Source organism: Haliotis rufescens, unplaced genomic scaffold (genome assembly GCF_023055435.1).
Source record: "Haliotis rufescens isolate VD_foot unplaced genomic scaffold, xgHalRufe1.0.p SCAF_7, whole genome shotgun sequence".
NCBI classification, from domain to species: domain Eukaryota; kingdom Metazoa; phylum Mollusca; class Gastropoda; order Lepetellida; family Haliotidae; genus Haliotis; species Haliotis rufescens.
In genome coordinates this window covers 58,054,756-58,080,038 of record NW_025964361.1, presented here as the reverse complement: position 1 = coordinate 58,080,038, position 25,283 = coordinate 58,054,756, and the positions used below count along the sequence as shown (strand labels likewise).

Sequence of the window (25,283 nt, the reverse complement as noted above, 5' to 3'; positions counted from 1 at the left end):
ATCATCATGTGTACTGGAAATGTAATGAATTGTTGAATATGATTGGACCAGACATCAAGTACCTTCGTCTCCTTCTCAAGATAACAACACCAACGGCAGCCCCTGCAACTACCAAGACAACAATTGTTGTCACTGTCACTGCAGGTATAAGTATTTCCTCACCCCCGACTGGGTTGTTTTGCTGAGGTAAAGATGCTGGAAAAGAAGTTACACTTGTAATGTGAGGTGAGGTGAAATTGGGTTTAACGTCGCGTCCAAGATTATTGCACTTATATAGCGACGTGCATGCACGTGTATGTGTGTGTGTGGCTGCTTGTACTAGTCCGGACTGATGCGGATTTATAGTGCTAGCTCACTGAGATACCATGCCGCAGTTTAACATGAATACCCCACTCAGACACAGTATACTGACTCCGAGCCGACCAGTCCTTGTTTAAGCCCCTTAATGCCGAGCGCCAGACAGGGTAACAACAAGTACAATCTTTTAACGTCTTTTAGTATGACGCGGCCCGGGATCGAACCCTGGATCTTCCGCTGTCCGGGCGGACGCTCTACCACAAGACCACGGAGGCGGTTTACACTTGTAATGTCGTAATGAACAATTTGTTAATGGAGAATAATATACTGTGCCTTCACAAGTTTGAATATGATCACTTTTGAGGATACTATTTATTCTTTTGATTAAAGCGCAATCACATCTGTCACAGCACTTATATTATTAATGCCTGTCTTATATTCAATCTGTTTGTGTAAACGGTTGCAGCACGTAATCCCTTCTCGAATACACCTTCCGAACCTTCTGACGCATTCCAATCGTTACATTTAGAAAATCAATCATGTGTGTATTTTAACGTAGATGTTTCGAACGTACATTTGGCGGTTATTAGTTATTAGTGATGAGGCTTTGAGCCAAATAGTTTCAGTGGGGTAAAAGAGCGAATCCACTTTTAAAGATCATGCACCAAAACCTTAATTGTCACCATTATTCTTAAACCACTTCATTGAGACACGATACAAGAACGTGGGCAGATATCCTGCAAGCATTATTCAAACTGACATCCCCAATGACGCGACCTTTGTATTGTATGCATGACGTTATAAAGATCTAAAGATTAAAAACCTAGCATTCTGATAAGTTAGACATGTCGTGAAAGTACATGAAAGAGTTTCACCAAAAGCCATGCCATGTTGATATTACTGAGTGAGTGAGTGAGTGAGTGAGTGAGTGAGTTGGGTTTAACGCGGCTTTTAACAGTATTCCAGTTATATCGCGGCGTTGTTGATGTTAATTTTACAATACCATCTCAATATTGAGATAAATTGACACATTGTCTGTAAATAATGTAACAACTGAACTGTAACATAGCAAGGTTGATGACGTAAGATCAGTATTTGAAATCACCAAACGGGCGGGTTTGCGAAAGAAGTGCTTCTAAATAAATATCGGCTTTCACAGTAATTCGATAATCAGAAAAAAATAATGGCTTGCTTAAGAACGTTCTAGATTGCATTATGTCAGCAACGATGAGCACAATTAAGGTTTATCATTGTAATGGCTAGATTTACCAATACAATAATATAACCAAAATATACACACCCTAATATGTAGATACCTAACATGTGTGTTAATAAACCTGACAGTTGGTAACTGCAATCGGTGATGCTGACCTTTTCGCTGGTGTCGCATGTATCCTTCAACACAGCTTGATTATTTATTACACATCCTCGATGCTTGAGAATATGTATGGTCATCATGGCTATCCAAACATATGTTCTGATTAAACCAATGGTGTTATTACCTGTACAGTCCGTTTGCGCCCAGCCTTTCTCACATCCAGGGGTCACGGTGCCCTGTCCTGTAATTCTGTGATGCTTACCTGTTTAACACTGGGGTCCTATGTGTCTTTCAACACAGTCAGAGGGACACTTGCCTGACATACTGTTACATTTGTAATAACCAGCGCATAGTCCACAAATGGCCTGGAATGCACACTAGAAGATGAACAAAGGGAAATGGAACCTATTGAAATCGAATCTGAGCATGCATTTATAAACCGTTATTGGATATGAGGAAAGTATTTTCTCATCAACACAATGGTTTCATTACCTGTGCAATCGTCCAGTGTCCACCCTGTCTCACATCCTTTGTCACAGTGCCCTGTTGAGTTACAGGAAGACTTCCCCACACAGTGTCTGGAGGCACATGTCTTGTCACAGTTAGCTCCGTAATGTTGGCTGTCACAGGCTAACAACACAAACAAGGAATATTTTATGATCATAAGAAAAGAGATGGGTGAGGAGAAACTGGAAAGAGAAAGGAGAGCAATCAAAAGTAAGACTTAATATACAACATGTTTATTTCATGAACAATAGGAATAATAAGCATGCTAAAAAAAATTGTATTCACTATAGGTAGTATACGTATGGTAACTTCAGGAATGAAATGGACAGATCAACTCGTAGGTGTTTTAGGAACGTTGTACTCATTTCACAGTTAAATGATCAACAGTTAATGTTAATATCTGGTGTACCAACAACGTACACGTATCACGTCTGCTAGACGCCTCATCGTGCTCAATATCAGATGCCTGATTCTCAACTGAGGAATGTGTTGGCATTCCTGACGCATTGCCTGTGACAGTTCCTGGCTCTAACCCTATGTCCTAACTGATGCCGTAGATGTTCGATTGGAATCAGGTCTGGGCTTCGAGAAGGCCAAGGCAGTGAATCATTGTCGTTATGGAGATGGGCAGTCACAGCTCATGCTCGGTGGGTTTGGGCATTGTCGTCCTTGAAGACAGGACAAGTGCATGGTTATCAAATGAGGCACAACAAAACAGCCTGACATCAGTTCAAACTGTCCCGCATGTGTAAGGGTGAAGGGTGGACGCTTTACTGGTCATCTGATATCCTGCTGCTGTCAGTAGACGCCTGACTGGTGCTAAGGTACACTTTGTTGTGGGTATGCCAGGAATGACAAAGAACTCAGCAAGTTGAAATTGGCATCCGTTGTGCCTGGCGTACAAGGACCCTGCCCCTTCTAACACGAGTCTTCCCTGGACGTCCCGACCTCGACAAGTCCCTCACATGTCCAGTAAATATGCGTTTTCTAATGAGTCGACTGATTACAGTGTGATTAACGTTCAACACCGTGGCAATAGCTCAACATGACATTCCAGTTTGATGTTTTTCTCGAATAGTATAGTTTTCAATCATTTCAAAGACAGACTTTCAAATCGGTAGAATTTTCATTCAAAATTAATAGCAGTAAAAAACCTTCTGTCATCAAACAGTAATTTCTCTTCAAGTGGGCATACGGCTCACATAAACGCACCCACAAGGTTGCACAGTTAAGGTGGCTATCATCCTACATGTTGATTATATATCAACAAACAGTGTACCGTTAGACAATCTCAATTATATTTCAATGTTGGTGGTATATATAATCTCCACGTAACCTCAGACGTTCCAATACAGTACAAAACATTTCATAAGGCATATTTTCTTATTTCTTATTTTTATTAAGCCATAGGTTCAGATTACGTGGGGATTTCATCATCTACTGACCGCCGTGTGTTGATGTTTGTCTTAGAGCTAGGGAGCACTTATAATCAAAAAGTAACCACCAACAAATAAAACAACTTTTTGTATTAACATTTGGTATCTTTAAGAATTCCCATTTGATTAAAAAATTGAAATAATTTTAAACACACACACGCACACGCGCGTATATTTGGAATTGGCATGCATTAAGGCAAACTACCATAACAAATGGTAACAAAGCATGCGGTAGGTACCAAGAACCTTTGGTAAAAACACAATGGAACATCACTGGAGCTTTACCCTCTGAAAGCTGAGGGGCGGTCGGGTAGCCTAGTGGTTAAAGCGTTCGCTCTTCACGCCGATGACCCGGGTTCGATTCCCGACATGGGTACAATGTTTGAAGCCCATTTCTGGTGACCCCCGCCGTGATATTGCTGGAATATTGCTAAAAGCGGCGTAAAACCATACTCACTCACTCACTCTGAAAGCTGAAGCAAGATTGAGGAGCACTGGGTTCATCGAACTTTCAGTGACCACCCCTTTTGTTATAAGGACATATATTCCACACGGTGTATACTTGCATGTAGCCATATAAAGCTGTGTATATGTGCAAGACGACTAAACTATGTCTTTACCCGTGGTACAGTCTCCACCCTTCCATCCCGATACGCATCCAGATGTGCATGTTCCTCTCACATGATCGCAAGACGAGTCTCCTGCACATTTTCTTTCTGAACAAGTCATGTTGCAGTCAGCTCCATAGGTTCCATTGTAACATTCTGTGATGGAAGCACTGAGTTACTTTTCTTTGTAAAACATGCATCAAGAAACAAACAAATAAAATATATGTTCGACGAGGGCATCTCCGCTTTGGACATGATTGTCAGATTAACACGAAACAGATGAGCACAGGTTTGATGCTTACAGGACTATGTTCACGAACAAGTCGACATAGAGATAATAAATCAGATAACATAATGTAGCAGAATGTAAATAGTGTGTATCTTAACTTACATATTTTAAATTTAGGTAAATAATTCGGTTAAGTATGGTAATAGCTCCTTAAACTAAACTGAACACTCTCTACTAATCCTTAGGTAAAGCACGGGGTAAAGTTATGTAAGGTCTTTAGTGATATGGTCTAGCTACAGCTTGGCCAGTGATTGACTATCCTATTGTTTCTGAAGCATTTGACCAGGTTTTTAGCTATAAACACTTCAATATTGATCATCTCTGGTCACTGCTGCATTACAACTCTGCATGACCGACAGCACTGTACTGATTGGGGTAAGTTAATTTATATATTTCTAAATTTAATATTTATATTTATCATAAGGAGGTTAGTATTCGATATTTTAGTCTTGTTTAGTAAACTTTTATCATTTAAGTGCATATTTTTTATATAGTGTAATTTGCAGTATGGTCCACATGGTACGCAATGTTGTAAATATATGACTTATTCTTCAAAGTCATGATAAATTAGTGTGCATTATGATATTATGTCATTGCTAGAGTAACCAATTAGAATATAATGTAATTAGTGTTTAACAACTATATTGTTATAAGGTGCTTTCAGTAATTTATATAGTTTATAGCTTGTAGCTGTATCTATTAGAATACATTTATCATTAGCAATAATATACAGCGATGAATGTAATGATATATTGTACAGTATTTTAGTACACTTAGTCTTGTATGAGTTAGTTGATGATTATGTAATACTCTGTGAAAGTGTTGGTAAATATGTACTGATATAGTGCACATATATAGAGAGAGAGCATGTCTGTGTGCGTATTATATGCATTTTGCTTAATTGTGTCATTTCATTATAAGGCAAAGAGGCACATATAAAGCCACACTGTTTGCATTGACGTGATGAGCCGCTGTAACAATAACATTCATCAACTGCACATGAATCACTCAGTGACTGAAATCAGACCATGACATTCAGAGATCAATATTCTTGGTCACAGTTAAATCGATCACCACAATGTTTGTTTGGCTCAGAGTTATACCTATTCTTACAATTGCTCATCCATTCTGCACATAGTCCACGTTGAGTCTTACTGAGGTTAAACCAACTCAAATTAATATAGAGTGCTCATAATATGTGGCTTTGCTAATATTGTATAACGATGCAAATGGTTTATATCTTGATAATTTCTGCCTGCAATGTGAAAAACCATTTCCGTATATGACGTTAGTCCGCATTATGCAGATCAAATATTTCCACATGTATAATTCAACTTGAAATAGCATGACTGAGGGAAATAACATATATCTTCGTTTCAGCTATCTTGAAGTGTGATGTACTTCTCAAACATGTCAAAGAAAGAAGTTTAAACAACGAGTAACATATCACAGAGAGATTAGGCTTCAGAGTTCACTCCATAACTGAGAAAACATATTTAGAATAATGCCAGCGGCAAAAACATAATACAATCATAAATAACATATTCCAATTTGTCAAAATGTACCTTGTGTACAGTCCACACCTCTCCATCCAGGGAGACATCCCTTGTCACATGATCCATTGTAGCGATCACATGACGAGCTGACATCAGAACATTTCCTGTTAGTACATATGTTCAGACAGTTGACTCCATAGTAATCAGCGTCACATTCTACAGGAAAAAAAACACTATTTTTTTTAATCAAGACACTCCTTTCAGGGATAAGTTACAATATGATGTGTAGCTATTACAACGGAATCACAATTTAAATATGATTGCCTACTAATGTGTAAGTATTTGCCAAAAGCACGGATTTATTGCTTTTCAAAGACAGGACCCATCAGCTTAAATGTCTACAATTGCAGTTCATATAATATTGTACGTAGGTTTTGTCAACTTCATATTTTACCACCGGCTCCATAACACGTTATTTCATGCCACCGACGAGTGTCAAAATGATCATGTTTACATAGTTAGCTTCTTGACGCATTTTTCAAAATGAAACACACTTTATTTTCAGTCATCGCTACTTAAATGCGGAAGATATGTTCAATTACATCAATTACATTACCACATTCGCTAACTGACACTCACGCTGATGACCAAAATAATAATGTCATTCAATAACCTCATTCAACCGTGTAACATGCTTGTCAGCCATAGCCCTTCACTGCACCCCTCTACCTTTGTTCGGCTGTTCCGAAGACACACACCTGTCTCCCTGGTCTACAGTCTCCAGGAAACACACCTCAATCCCTCATCTGTATCACAACTGTCTCCCTTCTGTCCCGGTCTACACTGTCAAGGACAAACATCACTGACTTAATCTCCTCACCAGTATCACACCTGCCTCCCCGGTCTACAGTCTCCAGGAAACACACCTCTTACTCAATCCCCTCATCTGTTTCACAACTGTCTCCCTTCTGTCCCGGTCTACAGTGTCAAGGACAAACATCACTGACTTAATCTCCTCATCTGTATCACACCTGCCCCCCTGCCATCCAGGTCCAGAGTATCCAGGACACCCATCTACTGAATGAATCTCATCACCTGTATCACACCCACCTCCCTTTTCAACACACCGGGAAACACATCGCTGCATCAATTTCTTCATGAAGCTGATAAAACTGGAATACTGTTCAACGCATAGTTAAACCCAACTCATCAACCAATTTGGCCTAATTCTAGTGTTTTGATTCCGAAGAGGAATGCTGACTCATGTGCATAAAAAATAGATCAGTAAGGAGGGGAGCGCAATTGGTACCTAATTCCTGTCTAAATGTCCTATCTGTATTTGCATTGATGTTGTTTTCTCAGTAAACCTCATTACAGTACAATCAGCATGGTACGCTATATTGTCGCCGTAGTTAAATTATAATGGCTCGAAATGGCGAATGTTTACCAACTCATCAGCTATGTCATACGCAAAATGTTTCTTGTTCTCTATTAAACTTTTATGACACATCAATTTGGATGGATCGATGCTGGTTTTCCTTACCGAGTTCAGTAAACAAAATACTTGTAAGTGGCGATTGAAGGGCGGGAAACTCTATATTATCGCGGTGTCACTTAATTGTTGGTGATACGTGTGGATTATGTGGTTTACATCACTTCCTATTTTTGATTATGCCTAATCAGTATGCATACAAAATAGGTCGGGTCCAAGGACATTGTCCAAACAAGTGATTTCTTTTCTAACCAATTTGGAATGAAGGTAGGGGCAATTCCACTTAAAAAAATTTCCAGGAATATCATCAATAAAGTTAACGTGTGACATTAAGTCCTGTATTCGATCATGCGGTGAAAAAGTGTGCTAAGTTTTGCATAAGTAAAAAGTTGACAGGGGATCTAGCTCACGCGATTAACCGACACCGCGACAATATAGAGCCCGCGAGTCATACTATACTTACCTGTCTACAGACTTCACGATACACACCACTGACTGAATCTCCTCACCTGTATCACATCTGTCTCCATGTCACCCTGGTCTATACTCTTTAGGACAAACACCACTGACTGAATCACCTCAACTATCACATCTGTCTCCCTGCTCCCTTTGTCCACAGTCTACAGAACACACATCGCTGCCTGAATCTCCTCACCTATATCACATCAGTCTCCCTGCCACCCTGGTCTACAGTCTCCAGGACACACACCACTGACTGAATCTCCTCACCTGTATCACACCTGTCTCCCTGCCATCCTGGCCTACAATCTCCAGGACACACACCATAGACTGAATCTCCTCACCTGTATCACATCTGTCTCACTGCCAGCCTGGTCTGCTCTCTCCAGGACACACACCACTGACTGAATCTCCTCACCTGTATCACACCTGTCTCCCTGCCATCCTGGTCTACAATCTCCAGGACACACACCACTGACTGAATCTCCTCACCTGTATCACACCTGTCTCCCTGCCATCCTGGTCTACAATCTCCAGGACACACACCACTGACTGAATCTCCTCACCTGTATCACACCTGTCTCCCTGCCACCCTGGTCTACTCTCTCCAGGACACACACCACTGATTGAATCCCTCACCTGCACCACATCTGTCTCACCGCCACCCTGGTCTACAGTCTCCAGGACACACACCACTGACTGAATCTCCTCACCTGTATCACACCTGTCTCCCTGCCACCCTGGTCTACTCTCTCCAGGACACACACCATAGACTGAATCTCCTCACCTGTATCACACCTGTCTCCCTGCCATCCTGGCCTACAATCTCCAGGACAAACACCACTGACTGAATCACCTCAACTATCACATCTGTCTCCCTGCTCCCTTTGTCCACAGTCTACAGAACACACATCGCTGCCTGAATCTCCTCACCTATATCACATCAGTCTCCCTGCCACCCTGGTCTACAGTCTCCAGGACACACACCACTGACTGAATCTCCTCACCTGTATCACACCTGTCTCCCTGCCATCCTGGCCTACAATCTCCAGGACACACACCATAGACTGAATCTCCTCACCTGTATCACATCTGTCTCACTGCCAGCCTGGTCTGCTCTCTCCAGGACACACACCACTGACTGAATCTCCTCACCTGTATCACACCTGTCTCCCTGCCATCCTGGTCTACAATCTCCAGGACACACACCACTGACTGAATCTCCTCACCTGTATCACACCTGTCTCCCTGCCACCCTGGTCTACTCTCTCCAGGACACACACCACTGATTGAATCCCTCACCTGCACCACATCTGTCTCACCGCCACCCTGGTCTACTCTCTCCAGGACACACACCACTGATTGAATCCCTCACCTGCACCACATCTGTCTCACCGCCACCCTGGTCTACAGTCTCCAGGACACACACCACTGACTGAATCTCCTCACCTGTATCACACCTGTCTCCCTGCCACCCTGGTCTACTCTCTCCAGGACACACACCATATACTGAATCTCCTCACCTGTATCACACCTGTCTCCCTGCCATCCTGGCCTACAATCTCCAGGACAAACACCACTGACTGAATCACCTCAACTATCACATCTGTCTCCCTGCTCCCTTTGTCCACAGTCTACAGAACACACATCGCTGCCTGAATCTCCTCACCTATATCACATCAGTCTCCCTGCCACCCTGGTCTACAGTCTCCAGGACACACACCACTGACTGAATCTCCTCACCTGTATCACACCTGTCTCCCTGCCATCCTGGCCTACAATCTCCAGGACACACATCATAGACTGAATCTCCTCACCTGTATCACATCTGTCTCACTGCCAGCCTGGTCTGCTCTCTCCAGGACACACACCACTGACTGAATCTCCTCACCTGTATCACACCTGTCTCCCTGCCATCCTGGTCTACAATCTCCAGGACACACACCATAGACTGAATCTCCTCACCTGTATCACACCTGTCTCCCTGCCATCCTGGCCTACAATCTCCAGGACACACACCACTGACTGAATCTCCTCACCTGTATCACACCTGTCTCCCTGCCACCCTGGTCTACTCTCTCCAGGACACACACCACTGATTGAATCCCTCACCTGCACCACATCTGTCTCACCGCCACCCTGGTCTACTCTCTCCAGGACACACACCACTGATTGAATCCCTCACCTGCACCACATCTGTCTCACCGCCACCCTGGTCTACAGTCTCCAGGACACACACCATAGACTGAATCTCCTCACCTGTATCACACCTGTCTCCCTGCCACCCTGGTCTACAATCTCCAGGACACACACCACTGACTGAATCTCCTCACCTGTATCACACCTGTCTCCCTGCCACCCTGGTCTACAGTCTCCAGGACACACACCGCTGATTGAATCTCCTCACCTGTATCACATCTGTCTCACTGCCAGCCTGGTCTGCTCTCTCCAGGACACACACCACTGACTGAATCTCCTCACCTGTATCACACCTGTCTCCCTGCCATCCTGGCCTACAATCTCCAGGACACACACCATAGACTGAATCTCCTCACCTGTATCACACCTGTCTCCCTGCCATCCTGGCCTACAATCTCCAGGATACACACCACTGACTGAATCTCCTCACCTGTATCACACCTGTCTCCCTGCCACCCTGGTCTACTCTCTCCAGGACACACACCACTGATTGAATCCCTCACCTGCACCACATCTGTCTCACTGCCACCCTGGTCTACAGTCTCCAGGACACACACCACTGACTGAATCTCCGTACCTGTATCACACCTGTCTCCCTGCCACCCTGGTCTACAGTCTCCAGGACACACACAACTGACTGAATTTCCTCCCCCGCATCACATCGGTCTCACTGCCACCCTGGTCTACTCTCTCCAGGACACACACCATAGACTGAATCACCTCACCTATATCACATCAGTCTCCCTGCCACCCTGGTCTACAGTCTCCAGGACAAACACCACTGACTCAATCACCTCACCTGTATCACATCTGTCTCCCTGACACCCTGGTCTACAGTCTCCAGGACACACACCATAGACTGAATTTCCTCACCTGCATCACACCTGTCTCCCTGCCACCCTGGTCTACAATCTCCAGGACACACACCACTGACTGAATCACCTCACCTGTATCACACCTGTCTCCCTGCCATCCTGGTCTACAGTCTCCAGGACACACACCACACACTGAATCTCCTCACCTGTATCACACCTGTCTCCCTGCCACCCTGGTCTAGTCTACAGGACACATACCACAAACTGAATCTCCTCACCTGCATCACACCTGTCTCCCTGCCATCCTGGTCTACAGTCTCCAGGACACACACCACACACTGAATCTCCTCACCTGTATCACACCTGTCTCACTGCCACCCTGGTCTACAGTCTCCAGGACACACACCACTGACTGAATCACCTCACCTGTATCACATCTGTCTCCCTGACACCCTGGTCTACAGTCTCCAGGACACACACCACTGACTGAATCACCTCACCTGTATCACATCTGTCTCACTGCCACCCTGGTCTACAGTCTCCAGGACACACACCACTGACTGAATCACCTCACCTGTATCACATCTGTCTCCCTGACACCCTGGTCTACAGTCTCCAGGACACACACCATAGACTGAATATCCTCCCCTGCATCACATCTGTCTCCCTGACACCCTGGTCTACAGTCTCCAGGACACACACCACACACTGAATCTCCTCACCTGTATCACACCTGTCTCCATACCACCCTTGTCTACAGGACACACGACACACACTGAATCTCCTCACCTGTATCACACCTGTCTCCCTGCCACCCTGGTCTACAGTCTCCAGGACACACACCACTGACTGGGTCACATGCTGCTTGGAGGCAATGGCAGAACTGATTGCAGCTAACCCCGAAGACTCCTGGACTGCAAACTTGATATAGGATGATAGTGAATATCCTTGTTTCCAATGGTCTTTTAGTGTGTGGTTACAGAAGTGTCACTGATATATGAATAGTATTTGCACTATTGCTTCCACTAACAGGTTATCTGCGGTCCCATATAACAACACTACGGTGTTTATTCAATATGTGATTGCATGTAAAATAGGCACTGGGTCTAGATTAATTCCTCGTTGTGACATTTTACGGAGATATGCAAGTAAAATAACCAAATAGCCATTCTCAATCGCACTTAAATTACTTTTGCTGGACAGTTTTCCTTTAACTGTGAAAATAAATGAATATTTGAATGGCGAAATGATATACTATATTCATAGACCCGTGAAGATCCGGGGTAGAATAGGTCTTCAGCAACCCATGCTTGCCGTAAAAGGCGACTATGCTTGTCGCAAGGGGCGAATAACGGGATCGGGTTGTCAGGCTCGCTGAGGTGGTTGATGTATGTCATCGTATCCCAATTGCGTGGATCGATGCTCATGATGTCAATCACTGGATTGTCTGGTCCAGACACGATTATTTACAGACCGCCGTCATATAGCTGGAATGTTGCTGAGTGCGGCGGTAAACAACAAACAAACCAAACCAAACCAAACCAAACTCTATCCATTAGTGTCGCCCTCTTATACAACAATGCATTCACATTAACGCAAACTTACCCTTCACGAATGTAAGCTGTGGGTGGAAATTGATATGGCAACTTGTGCCCATGCTTCCAATGTCGGGGTCAAGACCCTTAAAAGATTCAAAATAAATGTCGAATATCAAGGCACCATCTGTTGGCACAAATTGAGATAGTTATAGGTCGAACAAATCGGGGCCTAACCATATTCTTATACACAAAAATATGATGCATGGGCATGTTGTATTCCTTTGATTTTGATGGACATAACTGAATAATTTGATTATCTTTATACTATGCCAATATGATTGATATATTCATTCTCTCATCGGGAAAGGATTCCTTTAAGATAAAGATTACACTTCTGAAAATACCATACCATAAATTTCTACTTCACACAGATTCAAGTGCGTGGGATCAGTGATGGTGAAGTATCTCCCTATTCCATCACAGACAATATCGTAGATACCGTTGCCAATGACTGATGTGTTGGACGGGAAGGTGTAGCAGGGAACACTGGTTGTATTGCTGGTGTTGCTCAGGTAGAGTGCAGCCGTGCGAATTCGAGCAAGATCTGTAATAAGTATCAGTTCAAATAAATGATCAATACTAAATTTGCATTGTAGTCGGTAGACAACGAGCAGCTGACAATGCTCCTGAATTTTCGAAACGGTGACTGTGCTAATATACTCACAGTGCACAAACGTTATTATAATTGTATGTACAGAGGTATACAGAGTATAACTATATGCTTTAACCTAGTTAAACCTTACTATAATTATATGGCGGCTTTTACATATACTAGTCTGGGCCAGGCCAACCTGTGGTTGACATTATCTGCAACATCCCAAGCCGTCTTTGAACGATGACACGAAGTCAAGTCACCAAGCCTGATGACCCGATAAGAAAATACATACCTCACAACAATTAAAAGAACTATTCCAATCCTGGTCCCCATGGGGTGACCTGATATGTAACACTATATTATGTAAAGAAGACAATTTGATCGTGACTTCACAGTGTCAATGCATAAAAATCATACGAAGTTTCTGATGATATATCCTGACATCATGTATCCTGTAGTCGTCTCCCAGATCCACTGTCCACGAACTCATAACGTTGTCCTCAGAGTTGAAACAGGAGTGTCGGTACACATCCTGGTTAGAGTTCCCATCTACAGCTTTGTCTGCAGTCCAGACAGATGACCACAGTGCAGTAGGGGATGAGGCGTCTTTTCCTAAGGCAACGTTTTCTGTTTTGATATCAACACAACATTTCATTCAAGTAATGAACACAAGAAGTGTCCAGAATAGACATTACACTGTAATAGGCAAACATATCCATTCAAAACCAAACCTATGAATACATATAACCTGCATTACGAGTGAGTGAGTATGGTTTTACGCCGCTTTTAGCAATATTCTATAAATATCTCGGCGGGGGACACCAGAAATGGGCTTCATACATTGTACCCATGTCGGGAATCGAACCCGGGTCTTCGACGTGACCAGCGAACTTTTTAACCACTAGGCTATCCGACCGCCCCCTGCATTACGAATTATCAAACGAATTTTATACTTTAAAACGGTTTTGAAGAAACATATACGCATAGCAGAAATTTACTAACAACTCAGTCAATACACCCACCCACTTGTCCAACTTCTTAATCCTCTTAGCCAACCTCTAATCACTCACTCGGATTGGTTCAACTGGACCTGGTAAAACAGTAAGTCGCGGCCACTTTTGCTCGAGTTCCTTTGAGTACATATATCCTTCATTGCATTATCAAACTCATTTTATACTTTTCAAATGGTTTTGAAGAAACATATACGCAGAGCAGACATGCCCTCAACTCATATTCATCCTGTGTTTCATGTCTGTACCATACCAGTGCTCTCTGTTTTCACCAAACAGGTAAACATTTAACACCTGCCTCACTTTGGTCTTCAAGCTGACAGCCTCACACGCCCATATTTAAGTGAAATACTGTCACATTGAAACTCACTCACTCACCCACCCATCTAACCAGCCACAAACACACCAATACACACAAGCACTGACCCAACCAGCTAACATCACTCACTCACTCATTCACTCTCACAACCAGCCCAAACCCTACTCAATCACTCAGTTGTACAAGTACCAGAACACCCACTCAAACCTATTCTCTCACCCACTCAAGAACTCACTCGCCCAGCCAGTCATGCTTTTTAATTATATCCCTACCTTTCTGGCAGGTTCCCCCATTTCCTCCAACCCAGCCTCTATCACAGACACCTCCACAAACACCAGTTGTCTGGTTACAGGACCGTCCACAGTGACAGGTGTAGCTACACGAATCTCCGAATGTTCCCCGGGAACAGGAACCTGGGGAGATATACATATAGACAGTTAAAACTGCACGAATTTTGTTCATGCAGCCAAAAGTAACCTGGCCAGTCGTGCAGTCCTTACTTTTCCCCTTAACGCAAAGCCCCAGACAGCGTAACAACAAGTGTAATCTCTTAATTTCTTTTGTATGAGACGGCTTGGGGATCGAACCACCGACCTAACTCCCTCCAGACACAGAGACGGTTTGTTGAACAGATGGTATCAATCAAAATTATGATATATGTATTTTCTCTAAGTCGTTACATTGAGACATCAGTAAACCTCATAATATCCATGTGCAAATGTTATTCACTGTTATATCCTTATGAAACTTTATCTTTATAATGTATTTCTGAGTTGTTTGGAAATACCATACATGTAGATAAGTACAAATCTAATCTTAATTGAAAAACACTCTGCTGGTGTGGAATATAACTTAGATGTCGGCAGGTTGTTTGAGTCACTCTCATTTCTCAATGGACGTCTCAGAACCTGGATTGTTGAAAACCCAGTTAGCTGTTGGCTGGTATGAATTATACAAAGGCTAGACCTCCACCAATAGTCCATTCTCTGGTAAATTTGTTTTCAATTCTGTCATTACATTACACTTCTATCCACGCTAACACACAAGTTCCGTCAGTGTTATACACATGTTAGGCAGTGTAACAATTGATAACGTTATATGGTTTTTTCTGATTTAGTTAGATTGTAACGTTGTTATAAAATGTCACGTTGCGAGGTCATCGTTTGAGCATGCAGTGCTAACGATGTTCACAACCTTAATCTGAAATATGATGTGCATTATTGTTTACTTCAGATCCTTTTCTAAATTTCCCCTCGTAATTTCATTCAAGTCCAATTTTGTTAGCCATTGTTGTTTTAAGAGTATGATTCAATCAGTGTTGGACGTCTTAGCATGAGTCTCTGCTCTTGTGATATGGGATATTATTCTGAATACATAACGTGTATATACTTTTCTGACCATTGTACATCACCGTCATCTACAACCTTACCCCCTTCAAGCAACCCATTAACTGGTCCACAATGCTCAGTCTTACGTACAGTGATTGTCTTGGCGTTGCAACAATGATGCAAAATGTGGTAGTGACATTACAATAATCGACATAAAGATATAATGTGTATTCAATAACGAAGCATTGCGTGTCACTCACCAATGATATCCTGTATCCAGCAAGCCGATGTGAAAACGATGACAGTCAGTATCCACATACCCGCCATGTTTGACAACCAGGAAGTTGTTTCCGCTTGACTGAATAGGTGGGGCACCTGATGTTGCTCGCCGTTAAAATAAACATGGACGTCTATAAGTCAGGCGAGGACTCCTTTCATACAATGTAAATATCTGTAATGCATGTCTGTCTTTGTCCTGTATCATGCTTAAAGCACAGAGAAGGCTCAGATTTCATATTCAAGCAAACGTTAAGTCTCATTTCAGTCAACTCAACAACTGACATGGATATGTTGGTAGTTTTATGGTATACAGCTTTCAAAATATGTCGTACATTGAAGTGTATTTTAACACATAAAATGGACACGTTTATGGCCAAGTCACACTTTCTGGTGGTACGTTATTGTTGAGTGGGGGGCACGGATGGCCCAGTCGTCTAAGGCGCCGCGAGTCGCTGTGCAGAGTTGCGCCCTTGCAATACAGAAACCTATGATTGTGGGCTCGAATCCCGTTCGCTCCGATTATGTTTCTAGGTTTGTCAGCACCATACCCGTTCTCGTGGTTTTCACCGAAGTGGTAAACGTCCGAGACCTGCATCCCGTCGGGCTTTCCTCCCACATTAAGTTGACACGCCGTGATATAACTGGAATACCGTTAAAAGTGGCGTTAAACCCAACTCACTCACTCATTGTTGAGTGTCAGATATACGTCACCGCATATGTCGAGCTCTTTTCATAAAGTGAGAAAGTATCTGAAATGCATGTCTGTCTTCATCCTTTATCATGAAAGTAAACATAGAAAAGGCTCAGAATTCATATTCAAACAATCATTAAGTCTCATTTGGTTCAAATCGGCAAGGAAAGGATATGTCGATGTACATATTTCAAAATATTTAGTAAATCAAGTGTATTGTAATACACAACATGAACACATTTTGTGATGGTATGTTGTTGTTATGTGTCCCATTACCGATCACCGCATTAAGTGAGAAAAGTCTAACTTTCCCCGGTTTATGAATCAGACATGATCACTTAATGCCCTGAATGACACAAAAACAATAGGTATTCTGTGTGTAGGAATCATACACTCTCCCTCACTGTGATATGGTACTAATGACACACCGTGATAATATAATTAATGAGAGTGATACGCACGACTTTTGTGTTATAGTCGTCATCAGCAAGTGTAACTATCGGCGAAATGAAGAGTATTGAAGCAGATGTTGCATGCGTCATTTCTAAGACAGTTATAATTCCGAAATATTGTCGATAGATGAAAACATCCACACGGAACATGATACATTGTGACTGTATGCTGTGTATTCGAGAACACCTCGAGTGTGAATTCGGGTGGTTTCATCAACGTAATCGCACAACGCCAAGCTGCTGTACACAAATAGGGAAAAAATGCCATCAGGAAAAAACACACTTCCTCCTAGTTTTAGGTAAAAGTTAAAATGCCATTATCATAAATAGGCTATTTAAGTACGTTATCACATTTTGGTACGTGTATGTTTAAAACTCAACTTGAAAGGATGTATATCACAGCATGGTGTGATTTGGTCTCAGTGGATATAAAAAAGAACTAGTATACTTCCCTGTGACAATATCAACGCTTAACAATACCTCTGGCTCTCGTGAAGAGCAACCTCCTCGTGGTGAGTGCTGGGTAACGCTAATCGCTCTTCCCCCGTGTGGAACCGGGGTAGAATATTTCCACAGCCTCCCATTGCTTGTCGTATGAGGCGACTAAAATGGGCAACCTGTTTGCCGTGGGTTGCGTCCCTGTGTCGGCGGAGGACGGGAGTCTGGTAGTTGAGGGCACTGGTTCCTGGAACTGTGTTCCTTTGCCCAACACACTACTTCGACCCTTACTTCGCCTAGACGGGTGGTAAGATGGGCCCGGTCTTATCAATCGGCTGGTCATGCCAGGCCCTGTGCGTAATATTGTATCTGCACACATGTGTTGTATTTTATTGTATATTTTGGTCTTGGCCATGCATACCTTGTGTATGTTCTCAATTTTGGATTGTATACATTGCCTAGAGTCTTACGCCAGAAGGCGGTGGCTCATGGGCAAATCTGGTACTTTCGACCTCTGAGTTCTGTATGTCTTCAATTTCTTGCCATGGGCCGAACCAGCCTGACATTTTATTTGATAGACAAATACAGCTATTCATGTTGTTCTTACTGGAGTATAACACCTCTGTATCCCTGATGTTTGCATGTTGGAGATCCGGTGCAATAAAACTCTTTGTAGCACTCCATGGCGGGTGGGGAGCAGGGGTGCTGAATCAATTACTTTCATCATGGCTCACAATCACTCTGGTTCGAACCGCAAAGAAAAGAAGAGACGTCTGGAAACTGAGATTTTATCATCTGATGATGATGTTTCTGTCATACCAAATAATAATTCTTGGGCACGTTTTTTGGTAGTTGAATCCAGAAATGAATTACCACTAAAAATAAATCCTTTTGCCATATCTAAAGCCATTGCAGGTATTTGTGGTGAAGTTCAGAATGTTTCACGGCTCCGGGGCGGTTCTCTTTTGGTAGAGTGTGCACGGAGACAGCAAGCTGTTAATCTTTTGAAATGTACTACATTTGCAAACACTGAAGTTGCTGTCTCTGCGCACAGAACGTTGAACTCGAGTCGGGGGATCATCCACGACAGAGCCCGTTGTCTGGCGGAAATGAATGAAGATGATATTCTTGACGAACTCAAAGATCAACATGTCACTTCAGTGTAACGGTTTACTAGAAAGGACGGAGAAAACATTATCAAAACAAATACTTATTTGTTCACATTTGCACTGTCGACTATACCACAATCAATTAAGGCAGGCTATTTTAACATCGGAATGGAGGTGAATGTCCCCAATCCACTCCGATGTTACCAGTGTCAGAAGTTTGGGCATGGCTCCAAATCATGCGATCGGCCGATTGTTTGTCACCGTTGTGGTGCAAATCATGACGCCTCAGATTGTACAGCTGACCCCAAATGTGCTAATTGTATGGGTAAACATGTTGCGTCTTCGAAATCCTGTCCTCTTTGGAATCATGAAAAGGAAATCTTAACTGTCAAATGTAAAAACAACATTTCTTTTCAGGAGGCTAAAAAAGTCGTTGCCAGCCGGTCACCTCCATCAGCGCACACCTATGCTGCTGCTGTCTCTCGACCTTCTACCACAAGATCTATAGAATGTCAAACTGACTTGACATGAACACACTCTGAACACCCTGTGCCTATGGTTACAACATCAGAGAGTCAGACCAATGATTCAGATAGTCAGTCATGTGACATCTCTTCAGAATCTCAGGTTGTGACTCAGACTATGGCCCCACCTAAACCAACTTCTGAATTACCAGCACCTAACAAACTTTCGCCTGAAATGCCCAAAAAACAAAAGAAGAAACAAAACAAGAAAATTTCTACTAAGATCCCTACTCTCACTGAAACATCTGTTGATGTTCACAATTACTTTGATCCTCTCGAGATGGATGTTACTCCATCTTCCATGAGTGGTGACTCTTCTTCACGTTCACGTGAGCGATCTCCTATAGAACCGCCATGACCCATTCAAATATATTTCAATGGAATTGCCGAGGAATTAGGCACAATTTTAACGAACTGCAATTATTAACAACAGATTTAAGTCCATCAGCAATTTCTTTACAAGAGACGTACCTAAAAAATACAGATAAATTTGATTTAAGGCAGTATAGTTCGTATCATTCCTTCTCTCCTCCGGGAGATAAAGCTACTGGAGGTGCTTCTATTTTGGTGCGGCGGGGCGTTGTTCACACTCCTGTTCCGCTTGACACGAATTTGCAAGCAGTTGCAGTTAGACTTACACTGCATATTGCCTTCACACTTTGCTCCTTATACATTCCTCCATCTTCAAATCTTCAGCGTAATGATCTACAAAAACTATACGACCAGCTCCCAAAGCCCTGTGTCATCATGGGTGATCTAAATGGGCATAATCCTTTATGGGGAAGTTCCACCATTAATCAAAAGGGAAAAGTGATCGAGGATTTTGTTTCTGATAATGACCTTTGCATCTTTAATGATGACTCAGACACTTACTTACACCCTGCAACTGGTACGTATTCATCATTAGATCTGTCTTTGACGGATTCCGTTTTGTTAAATGAATTCTCATGGTCCGTCAATGATGACCTATGTGGGAGTGACCATTTCCCAACGGTGCTTAAGCCCATAAATCCCGCTGATGATCCACCTTCACCTCGATGGAATTTTGTGAAGGCTGATTGGCTTTTATTTCTATCTTTATGTAAAGATAAATTAAAACCTACGTCTTTTCAGAATGTTACTGACCCGATTCAGTTGTTCTCAGATCAACTGAATAAAATTGCTGATGAATCAATTCCTAGGTCCTCCGTCAACCCACGTGTTCGTAAACCATGGTTTGATGACACTTGCAAACAAGCTAGGAAATGTCGTAAGAAGGCGGAGAAATACTTCCGTAAACATCCCACTGTCCATAATTTAAACACTGTCAATATTTCCAATGCTAAGGCAAGACGTTTATTTAAGCAAAATAAACGTCTATCATGGAGAAACTATGTCTCCAAAATAAACACTCGTACCCCTATGTCCAAGGTATGGAACATGATTAAAAAGATCAGAGGCAAGGGATCAAATTCTACAGTTAACCATCTGAGGATGGCGATACTTTACTAACTGATAAAACTGCTATTGCCAATAGACTTGGAAAAACATTATCTCAACATTCGTCTTCATCTAATTACGTTCCCGAATTTCAAAAATATCAGCTCCAACAGGAAAAGAAAAAAGTAAATTTTACATCTGATAATGGTGAAGATTACAATGAGGTATTTTCACTACATGAGGTATATACTGCCTTAGGGCAAGCTCATGATACAGCAGCAGGCGCTGATAATATTCATTATCAGCTACTGAAACACTTGCCCGAATCATGCCTTGAAACTTTGTTGACTATATTCGATGACATTTGGACATCTGGGACTTTTCCACCTTCATGGCATAATGCCATTGTTATACCAATACCCAAACCTGGGCGGGATCATTCTGATCCTTCAAATTACCGACCTATCTCTCTAACTAGCTGTGTTTGTAAAACGATGGAACGCATGGTAAATAATCGATTAGTGTGGTACTTGGAAACAAATAATCTTCTTACCAATATACAATGTGGTTTCCGGAAAAACAGAAGTACTATCGATCATTTAGTGCGTTTAGAATCGTTTATTAAAAATTCCATTGTAAATAGACAACATGCTGTATCGATCTTTTTCGATTTAGAAAAAGCTTACGATACAACATGGAAACATGGTCTTTTAAAAGATCTTCATGATTTTGGATTAAGAGGCCGTTTGCCTCATTTTATATCACAGTTTTTAACAGACAGGCAATTTCAAGTCCGAGTGGGTACAACCCTGTCTGATCATTATAATCAGGATCAGGGTGTCCCACAAGGCAGTATTTTGTCTCTCACTTTATTCAGTATAACAATTAACAGTTTGTCAAAAGTTTTAAATGATTCAGTTGATGGATCACTTTTTGTGGATGATTTTAATCTATCTTGCCGGGGTAAAAATATGCACACAATTGAAAGGCAATTACAATTATGTCTTAATAAAATAAACAAGTGGTGTCTAGAAAACGGGTTTAAATTTTCCAAATCAAAAACTAATTGCATGCATTTCTGCCGAAAATATAAGCCACATAAGGACCCTGAACTATTTCTGAATGGCACCCCTATCAAAGTTGTTAAGGAAGCCAAGTTCTTGGGACTTATTTTTGATCATCACTTAACTTTCCTCCCGCATATTAAATACCTAAAAGCTAAATGCCTGAAGGCACTCGATCTATTGAAAGTTGTTTCTAATTCAAAGTGGGGAGGGGATCAAACAACCCTCTTACACTTATACAGGTCACTCATCCGTTCTAAACTTGATTATGGCTCCATCGTCTATGGTGGAGCCTGTAAAAGTAATTTAAAAAAACTTGATACAATACATCATCAGGGCCTGAAGCTTTGCCTTGGTGCCTTCAGGACGTCTCCAATTCACAGTCTTTATGTAGAAGCAGATGAACCTTCTCTTAAACAACGCCGTCTAAAATTATCTTTACAATATGTCACTAAATTCTATTCTAATCAGTCCAATCCAGCTTTTGAATGCATCTTCAATCCTCTCTACGAAGATCTTTACAATAAGAAATCAACACTTACTCCACCACTCGGAATCAGAATAAAATCTGCAATATCAGCTTCTAATATTCAACTCCAAGATATAGCTCCTACTAAACTTTTCTCATCTCCTCCTTGGCAAATGGTAAAGCCAGAGGTAGATCTTACATTAACAAAACTAAAGAAATCAGACACTAACGAATTAATTTACCAACAAGAATACAGTCAATTAAGAAACACATACGACACTTATAAATCTATCTTTACAGATGGATCCAAGGATGGTGGCGCAGTTGCTAGTGCCACCGTCATTGGATCCAGAACAATATCTTCACGTTTACCTGATAACAGTTCCATATTCACTGCAGAAGCAAACGCCATTTTTACAGCACTTAAATATATCAGTAATCAAGCTAAACATAAACAATTCATACTGTTTTCAGATTCTCTTTCATGCCTTCAGGCGATTAAAAATATGTCATCAAAACATCCACTTTTAATCGAAATTCTCGAATTATTTAATGATCTTGCTACTGGCCAATATGACATCGTCTTTTGTTGGTTACCAAGCCATGTTGGTATCATTGGTAACACAATGGCCGATGCTGCTGCAAAAGCAGCCCTCAACAAATCAGTGACACCACTTCTGATCCCATACACTGATTTTAAACCCATGATTCGATCTTACATCCGAGATCTTATGCAACAGAAGTGGGACGCCCAAGTAGGTATCAATAAATTACATGAAATTAAACCAAATATCGGTTACACCTACTTCGGCTGTCAGTCCAGATTTGAAGAGGTCATTATGCGACGATGTCGTATTGGCCATAGCAGGTATACACACGAATATCTTTTAAAAGGTGAGGATCCTCCATTTTGCATCCCTTGTGATGAAAGAATCACCGTCAAGCATGTCCTGCTTGATTGTGTTGATTTTTCCATCACAAGGGATAAATATTTCAAAGTTTCATCCTTAAAGGATCTTTTTAATATCAGTGTTCATTTAGTTATTGACTTTTTAAAAGAAATTGAATTGTTGCCCAAATTTTGATTGATATGTTTTGTATATAGTATAGTTTTTATAATTGGTAAAATAAATTTGTTAACTGAGATTGTTAGTGGCTGTATCCTCGAAGGGGGTTGAAGTAGTGTAAAATTATTGTCCCCCTGAGAGGGTATGTAAGACCACGTCTTTCAAAGTATATTTATTTTGGCCACATTTTTAATAGTAGTATATATGTTCGTTTACCTTTGGCTAAATTTGTCATAATCGCCAACAGCTGAAGGGATGATGTAAATCCGGCTAGGGTCCATGCAGGTAGCAAAAGTAATGTAAGTCCCCATGGACCCTAGCATGGTGATCTGCCTTCAGCTGCTGGCGATCTACAGCCCCTTTTTATATTGTACTGTTTCATGACTATCTAATGATATCTTTTTATTGTTGTATGCTATAATATTGCCGATGTGACGTAAAGCATAAACTCACTCACTCACTAACAATACCTCTACCAATGGTTGTAATTTACAACTTACTCGCTATACATAGATGTATGCCTTAGGCATGCCAAAACTTATTAAAGTGGGTTCGAATTTGAGTTTGGTTATATTTTTATCAGTACATACATACATATATACACCTCTTCGTGGGTGTAACGTCTGAGGCTTGCACCATGTCGAGCTTTTCTCCACACCAAGCCGTGTTATTACTGAAAGTTTCGTTGTAACCGAACTCACTTAATCAATGCCAGTTATATATTATATAGTGAGTGAATGTATCTGCTTATTCCTTATTTAAATGTGTGGATAGTTATACACGAAATATCAATGTTGTTTAAAAGTCTGGTTTTTGTTTATAAGTGAATTGGAAATAAGTAAAGAACTTACATCACGTATGAAGATTGTTCATGATCCACCTATGATATGGATAAACACTTTCCAGCAATACAACCCAATATCTCTTCAGGCGATCGCGTGTATGTACTATAACACGCGTGATACGTGTTTTCCATCAGATTGAAAGGTACAGGACATGTTTGTGCCTCTCACACTGGTGAGGTTATTCTTACCAGCAACACGCTTGTCACATTGACAATATACAATAATGCATTCATGTACATAACAGTGTTGGAATGCTTTACACATTAAGAACATGTGCAACCATATATAATTAAATTTTCGTTGTGTTCTTTTGAAATTCCTGCATTCTGATTAGCTGAATTGGTCACGTGTTATTGCATTCATTTCTCACCGCGGCGCACTACTTTTATTACTGCGGAATGTTGGGGAATCCTAATATTACAGTCGAGGGAATTCCCTTTCTGTTCACGTGTGTCGTCATGCACAGGACATTTAGCGACTTTCATGCATATTCATTGTCCAAACTACCCTTTGAAACCGAAGGCCGAGAATGAATGAAATAGCAAACGTGTAGGCTCGCTCGCCTGTTTTTTCCCCGCTCGCCTCGGTTCAACTTTCATGTCTTCAGGTTTCATTTCTAACTAGCCTTTCTCCAACTGTGTTTTACCGTAATCAGGGAAGCAATGTTTGAATCACGCAGTAAATGACCATATAATTTGAAACAGCCGTCTTCTCTTGGACATATTTCTTCCGGTTCGTTGCAGTCTGACCGTTGCAGTTTTTTTCGCCTCTTGCCTTAATTGACAGGTCCAATGAACATTGTTTTAATCCCACTCTCCGTTGATTGGCTACTGACTGTGTAGGTGTGTCAAGTTATGTGCATAAATTAAACGATCACCTGATTCATGTCAAGCCACTGTATGTATTCCTACACCTTGAATGTTTATCAGTGTCGTCATTTTTGTCTGTTTTGATATATGCAACTGTTTTGGGTTAAACTATTGTAGATAAAACATGTTTTACGTTGTCGAATTTAATTATAAGCATTGACTGTATATATTTTTTCGGTTCATTGAGGTATGAATCGAAAAACCTAGCGGCTAGCTGATTCTTACAAAAGTTTGCACATCGGTTTTTCGATTCATACCTCAATGAACCGAAAAAAATACACAGTCAATCCT

At 41.7% G+C, this 25,283-nt stretch overlaps 1 protein-coding gene across 1 annotated transcript in view; it reads right to left on the bottom strand.

Moving 5' to 3' along the window:
• LOC125376068 (multiple epidermal growth factor-like domains protein 10) overlaps positions 1 to 25,283 on the bottom strand; it is an 86,830-nt gene that overhangs the window by 649 nt on the left and 60,898 nt on the right. The window contains exons 2-9 of the mRNA XM_048387508.1: positions 14,711 to 14,851; positions 13,527 to 13,736; positions 12,864 to 13,058; positions 11,706 to 11,837; positions 6,021 to 6,167; positions 4,179 to 4,322; positions 2,108 to 2,245; positions 63 to 195 (exon numbers count right to left, since the gene is read on the bottom strand). Of these exons, the coding sequence (XP_048243465.1) occupies positions 63 to 195; positions 2,108 to 2,245; positions 4,179 to 4,322; positions 6,021 to 6,167; positions 11,706 to 11,837; positions 12,864 to 13,058; positions 13,527 to 13,736; positions 14,711 to 14,851 (1,240 nt within the window). The remainder of the gene's footprint in view (positions 1 to 62; positions 196 to 2,107; positions 2,246 to 4,178; positions 4,323 to 6,020; positions 6,168 to 11,705; positions 11,838 to 12,863; positions 13,059 to 13,526; positions 13,737 to 14,710; positions 14,852 to 25,283) is intronic.